The sequence below is a fragment of the Xenopus laevis genome, chromosome 5S (genome assembly GCF_017654675.1).
Source record: "Xenopus laevis strain J_2021 chromosome 5S, Xenopus_laevis_v10.1, whole genome shotgun sequence".
Taxonomy (NCBI): Eukaryota; Metazoa; Chordata; class Amphibia; order Anura; family Pipidae; genus Xenopus; species Xenopus laevis.
Genome location: NC_054380.1, coordinates 38230710 through 38237711, shown reverse-complemented (window position 1 = coordinate 38237711; position 7002 = coordinate 38230710). Strand labels below are relative to the sequence as shown.

The 7002-nt window shown below is 38.6% G+C and overlaps 1 protein-coding gene across 3 annotated transcripts in view; it reads right to left on the bottom strand.

Moving 5' to 3' along the window:
• Positions 1 to 516: 516 nt before the first annotated feature.
• rasgrp3.S (RAS guanyl releasing protein 3 S homeolog) overlaps positions 517 to 7002 on the bottom strand; it is a 63511-nt gene continuing 57025 nt past the window's right edge. For all 3 annotated transcript variants that reach the window (XM_041564423.1, XM_041564422.1, XM_041564424.1), the window contains exons 14-17: positions 6180 to 6216; positions 4339 to 4464; positions 2593 to 2963; positions 517 to 834 (exon numbers count right to left, since the gene is read on the bottom strand). In XM_041564423.1, coding sequence (XP_041420357.1) covers positions 826 to 834; positions 2593 to 2963; positions 4339 to 4464; positions 6180 to 6216 — 543 coding nt within the window. In that variant the 3' untranslated portion in view covers positions 517 to 825. The remainder of the gene's footprint in view (positions 835 to 2592; positions 2964 to 4338; positions 4465 to 6179; positions 6217 to 7002) is intronic.

Below are 7002 nucleotides of genomic sequence, written 5' to 3'. Positions count from 1 at the left end.
CTCGCAAGAACCAGGAAGTTGTCGCAAGGACTTCTATTTACTCTTAGTTCTAGACATCACAAAAACAATAGACAAAGAATGTGTCAGCATAAGCCCTATGAATTGACCACATATTGAACAAGGGGGTATACAGTACAACATGACAAAGTACTATGTGGCAGTTGAGAAAGACCTAGCTGCTGTTTTACATAGAGCTAAGGTATTGCCTAGGCACGTAACCACCAGCAAACAAATATTCTAATCACAGTACTGCAATGTAAGTTTATACTTCCTGTTTAGTTTAAATTAAGGTAATAACCTAAGACATTGATAGTGCCCCTTTAAATGACTGTCAATACAAACATCAACTAGTACAGTACTTGCTGGTCCTTTAGTGACCTTCCATCTTTACCTTGTGGCATTTCCAAAAACCCTTGCACTCTCTAAATATCTGCTATAATTTATTCAATATTTATCATTATTGAAGTATGACTATGCCAAGTGAATTAGAAATAAAAACACTCTTTGTGACAGCTCTTCACAGAGAGATAAATATAATTTATAGCTTTACACAGTTGCAATACTATTTAAACATGGAATGTAGTGTGGGTAAAGAACAGAGAGAGTTGAAGAATTTGTTTGAGATCCATTAAATATCTGTTGAGGTTCTTCCACTCCAAGTGCAGTTAGTGGTTGAAGGAGAGACATACAGTAATGTTCCTGGTCAAAGAAGACATATTGCATTGTTACAGTCAAGAAGAGCTCAGTTTGTTCCATACTGTTGCTTATGTCTTCTTCCAGCCAAAGGTGTTGTCTTCACAGGACATCCATGGAAAGAAGTGTAAATCAACTATCCTGTAAATAGATGAATGCAGTTATTAAACACAAGGAATATGAGAAAGAATCCTGAAGTCAAGAAGCTGTCCAAATATGCCCATATACCCCTAGGTATGTTTACCAACTTGGTGTCCGGTATTGCTGGGATTCGAGTCAGGGACCTTTTAGCCTGTAGGGTTGCTCGCTATATGTTACCTGGCCTCTGCAGCCCCAGCCCAGCTGCTGCCTGATTAGTTGCAATCAGCCAATCAGGGCTGACTCTGCCCTATTTAAGGTAAGCCCTCCAAACACACCTTGCCAGAGCATTGTTCCCACACTAGCATTGTCCCTAGCTAAGGGTTTCAGCTTTTGCCTCCTTGCCTTGTTCTGTCTTACCATGTACCTTTCCTCCTTATCCTTCCTTGTTCTGTTCCTGTCTGGTCTTTCCCTCCCAGTTCTGCTCCAGTTCTACCTTTCACCTTGCCTTTACCTATTCAGCCTCGACCTGACCCCTGCTTTGCTTGTTCCTGATTTCTGCTTCCTGTTCTACCTGGTACCTTTCCCTGACTTCACCTTGTACTGATCTTGACTCCCCTGTTCCTGATTCTTGCTTCCTGATCCTGCCTTGTACCTTGTACCCCCTCATCTCGCTCTGCACCTTGCCCTGCCTTTCTCCAGTCCTCTCCTGCTATCCGCTCCAGTCCTCTCCTGCTATCCGCTCCAGTCCCCTCTTGCTATCCTGATCTCCAGTCCTCTCCTGCACTCTATCCCCAGTTTGATCTGATCTACGCCCGCACCGTCCTGTCCCATACAGTCTGTTCCTTTTCCACTCCTGCCCCATCCAGTCTGTTCCTATCCTGAGTCATCGCCCTCTTCATCCTGCCTAGTCCAGTCCTGATCTTCGCACTCTCCATCCTGTTCCGCTCTTCACCTGATCCAGTCTGACTCTTCGCCCTCATCAACCTGTTCCTGCCTTCCCTTTACGTGTTCCCTAGGCACATACAGCTCCTGCCTCAAGGACTCGCCCTTCCACCATCAGTCTCCTCAGCGCCCCTACCTAATACTTGACACTCGGGTGGCATTTCATCCATATAATGTAAGCGCTCCTGAGTTGGACTCAGGACATTTTCGCATCAGTTGTCCAAAAATTTGATCTTATCAGTGCCTCAGTGCCTCAGTGCCTGTGGCCTGTCCATCTAAACTTGTGCTTAGTGAAGATACTGGAAAGTGGTATCCAGCATGGCAGATGTGATCTTCAAAGATGGAGTTCAACTGGTGTATTATGTAATAGTGGTGGGTTTGATTAAAAAAACTTGTCAAGAGGGTACCAAGGTGTAACATGGTAGCAATATCTGAGTCCTTTAAGGTCCCTCGGGAATGCCTAACATTGTGGCACCTTCCGGTTGATGTAAATTGTAAATTAGCTCTCCTTGTCTTTGCCGTGACAGGGTGTCTAGTACAGAGAGCATAACAACCCCCTGTTGCTCCTTCCTGTGAAGAAGGGGTTAAGAAAGGATGCCTATGCTCCAATAATGAGCACCCACATCTGTGTACTAACAGGCGCAACAGCATGGCATACCTATTGCAACTGCTTTTGGATGGGGGCTAAGTGCATTGTCGACAAAAAATTGCATCTGCTTTTTGTCCTTTTTACCTTGCTCTGCATGTGGGTTGTAGTCTCATGCAGGACAAGATATGTATAGATGTATCAAACTGCATACTAAAAACATATCACCACATATAATTACATTTTTTTCATGTCAAGTTATTTTTACAAAAAACAACAAAAAAAACTACCTCATTATACTTTTGTATCTGCTCCTTGGTTTCTATTTCAGTCTGCTCTGGGGTATTTTCAGTAGTGTGTACTTCAATAAGGTCCATGTTGCTTTCCAAGCTTGAATTTTCATTGTCCCATTTGGCAAATGCTTTGTTCTTTGTAGACTTTCCATAGAACTTGCATTTCATTTTCGGAAATGTATGAGATCCACTGTCACTCCAGGCAGAATCAGGCCACACTGGATCTGTTTGGGTTGCCTGGCTAGTGGTGAAACGCTGCAAACGCACAGAGATTTTTCTAGCAGAGCCAGTAAGCAGAGTTATAGCTCTTCCATCCAAATCTTGATGTTCTCTTCCTCTTGATGGGAATTCAAAAACTTCATCCTGAGCTAAAAAATAAAAAAATCCATATATATATATATATATATATAATGCAAGTGATGTTAAAAATAGCCACAATAAGTAATCGCAATGGCATATTATATGGTAGTAAGTCATCAAAGGAGATTGAGAGTACTGTGGATAAATGTAAGGATTTATTTGGATTAGAACCCTGCATGACTGTAGGATGAATGGTAATGACCATGGACGTGGCTCACCAGTGGAAATGACTGACAACATAGACTAAGTACAACAGGCTGAATTTAATTGGTTGGCCTACAACCTATTGCTTGATATCCAAGTGACAGCAATAGCCATGCCCTGTAATGCAGGATATCAGAATTTCTCTAGCACAATACTATCACATTATGGAGCCATATGTGTTTGGAAGGATTCTAAATGTTTTCTATTGGTTCTAAAATAATGAATTATCCATGTAGCAGAAGCTTAAAGATAAAATGTATTAAGTATAGATTTTTGTCATATATGCCAGTGGTAGTTAGCACAAATAAATCCTTCATGAATTTTGCATGTTCTCCTAAGGTGTCTTAGTGGGGACGTAAGTGACATACAGTATAATGTATATACACAACATGTAACATATACACTATATATGCAAGTTTAGTATATTGTAAAACAATATTTGTAACAAGAAAAGTAGGCTAATTAATTCCTTACAAAGACATCAAATTTCTTGCTTCAAATAAGGTTGTTACCTTTCTGGTTTAAATACACATATACTGTATAATCTAAACAAGTCTGATCATTTATCCTGACTGCTATTTTGAGGTTAGGAAGGATTTTTACCCTCTCTGATGCTGTATTGTTAGCTGGCCTCTTTAGGAGGAGGGGTTTCCTGAAATATCATCCATATATTTCAATAAAACAATGACCCCAGCAGCAATATTGACATTCAGGAAGGTGTCATAAAGAATTGATACACATAACAATGTACAGAATGTCTTCCGCTGTTCTGAGTAGTTGTACACCATTCTGTCCTATGGGGCTCAGGGACAGCTCATTGCATTCAAATTCACCCAGTGCACCTTAGCAAGGGTATAGTTATTTGGAAAAGTTCCTTCCTGTGCAGGAACTGAAGAAGAGCTTGGTAAATCAGGACCAATTGTTTTTTTTTAATATACAGAGAGTTCATAATCTGTCCTTATAATTAGACAAATTATACTGTATGTATATATTTTATTGAATTAGATTAATGCACCACAGTAGTTATTCATTATTGACTGGATATCAAACTAACCCAAAACAGATAGGTTTGGAAATAAGAGTTTGTTGCCTGTCTCCAAATAGGAGAAAAGTTGGGAACATTTTAGTTAGTGAGCATATGTTTAAGGAAGTGTTTCTTGTTAATATGAAAATATTTACCTGGTGCGAGTGATGGACTGCTTGGCAGAGAGCCATTATTCCGGTTAGTGGAGGCTCCTCTGGAATGCTTCCGACATGCTAACACTAACAGATCTTTGCATTGCTTGTGACAGTTCGCACCACAATCTGTAAACCGCAAAAATATATTATATATAAATAATTAGGCAGGTTTCCTTAAATAATAAGTTAAATTCAAATTTCCCTCAGAGGTCCCATAATAGAGAGGTGGGGCTCTAGAGATTTGTCATTGACCGAGGCAGTAAAAGACTTAATAACTCTGGGGTCTTTCACCCCAATATTTAGTTCGGCCTAACACACAACTGAATGCTCACCTACCTATATGCTCAGTTCTAATGCCCATGGTGAATGAGGTGTACCAGGTTGAACCTGGTTAATTAGTTAGTGGGTAACACTAACTATTGGAGTGAATACCAAGTACAGTATGTCTGGCTGTTTAGGTTCCTTTTAATAGCATCTGTTCAATGGCTCTAGAGCAGCAGTGAAATAGCAGGTTTTACAGAGCTCAGTGACCTGTAAGTAGGTATAATGATTTCCCCCTTAATTTAGTGCTTATTCTGCTCCATTGCACTCCATGATAAACATGCAATGACTATTCCTAGAAAAGATTTCTTATCAGAAGGCAAGCAAAAATTTAATTGTTTCATAAATACGAGAAGTTAGCCAAAAGCCTGGTTGACTAGAATTATATTTGTACAGGTATGGGACCTGTTATCCAAAATGCTCGGGACCATCTTTCTGTAATTTGGATCTTTCTGCATAATGGGTTTCCGGATAATGGATCCCTATGCCACTTGCAGTATGTAACAACTGATACTGTGGCTTGACAATACATTTTTGCCATGGTTTAAAAACAGCATAACATTACTAATAATAATATATAATAAAAATATAGTATTATTATTATATTATAATGTAATAATATTATTAGCACATTCCTGGGGAAAAATTTTTTTTATGAGCTTTGGATGGGTATTGCAGATCAGAAGCATCGCATTGCAAAAGATCTTCTCACTCAAAAGCTGCCTGCCCTGTGTGATGGGCAGCCGCAAAATGAATTGGGAGATTCCATATGTGGTCATTACTTTAAAAAAAAATAATAATAATTTGATCTAACTCCCAACCACAATTTTTCTTTATTTTCTATATACTCTGAACAAAAATGGTATGTGTGGGAAAAGTCTCGACAAAATCGTGTGACAATTCGAATTGTGCGACTTTTTCAAATTTTTACCTGAAAGCCTCTAATTTTCAACAAAAACAGCATCAAACAGTCCAAAATCCTTAAAAATTATGAAGGCAAAAAGCATCTTCCAATTGTTAAAGGGACCATCTGCCATTGACTTCTACTTTGGAGCATAATAAATCTCGAAAAATGTTTTTTTCTCTAAAAATTCTAAATTTTTCCCCTTAAAAACTTGACCAGATATATTGTATAATAATAAATAGGCCCTGTAGTGTTAGAAGTCATGTCAAAAGCCTATGGGCTTGTCTGTGACCACTTATCGCATAGTGACTAACCCTACATTGACTTTTTGACATGAAATACGTGCATAATTAACTTTAGGTTAAAAAAGAATTCTTTAAAAGGTTTATAGGATTATATAAAGTCATTATATATCAGCATCTCGCCAGTTTTAAAATTACACTTCATTCCAATGGGATGGTTGAAATTTCTAAGAAATGAAGTATCAGTGACCGAGCCACACTGTTCTTTATTATCATCAACACAAACATGAACATTTTTTCCTATGGGATATTTAAGACATACATACAGTTCAGGAAATGTTCGAAAACTGCAAGAATAGCCACTTGATATTTACCTTTGCACTTGAATCCTTGTTTGATTATACCCCACAGCTGTAATGGAAGACAGAATAGTTAATGCCAGCAGAGAAGTAAGGCAGAAGTAAAATCAGTGCGTAAGAAAGGATTTACAGATATTCATACTAACATACACTGGATATAGATAAACGTAACATTCTACCTGACAGAAGCAACACTGTTGGGTTAAAGTGATACTGACACTAAAAAATGAATTTTAGCATATGAATGTACATTAAATGTTACCTATAGGTCATGTTGATCATTTGTTGCTGAGAGGTTTGTTTTTGTATATAATTGTTAGTTGAAGTTCCTAAGCCTGACTCTCTGACACTATGACTTTGCCAACCTGACTGTCCCATCTCAGCCTGTTAGTTACAGTTTCTAATGCTAACGGACTCCTGCTGCACAAATATGGCAGCCCCCTCATACAGGAACATGGGGGATCAGACAGGTAATGTAAAAGCATCATGTAAATACTTTATGGCAAAGTTAGAAGTAGCTTGCAAAGCCAATATTATAATAGATGTAAAAAAAAGTTTAATTTCAGGTGTCAGTATCTCTTTAAGTAAGGTAAGTAGAGGTACAGGGTAAGCTGCAGCTGTGGCAAATGTTTTCAGAAAAGCAGCAAACCCAGGGTCTAGTTTACGTACAGATGGACCTTAATGAGACTCTTCTTATTAGAAAATGAAAGACTGTGAAGAAATCCCTAGAAATATTTGTAGATTATTATACTCTTGGGTTGGGCCCACTTATGAGACCAAACCAATGAATGGGAACAAGCCTAAAGTGCAATTAAGGGTTAATTAAAGATTTTTACCC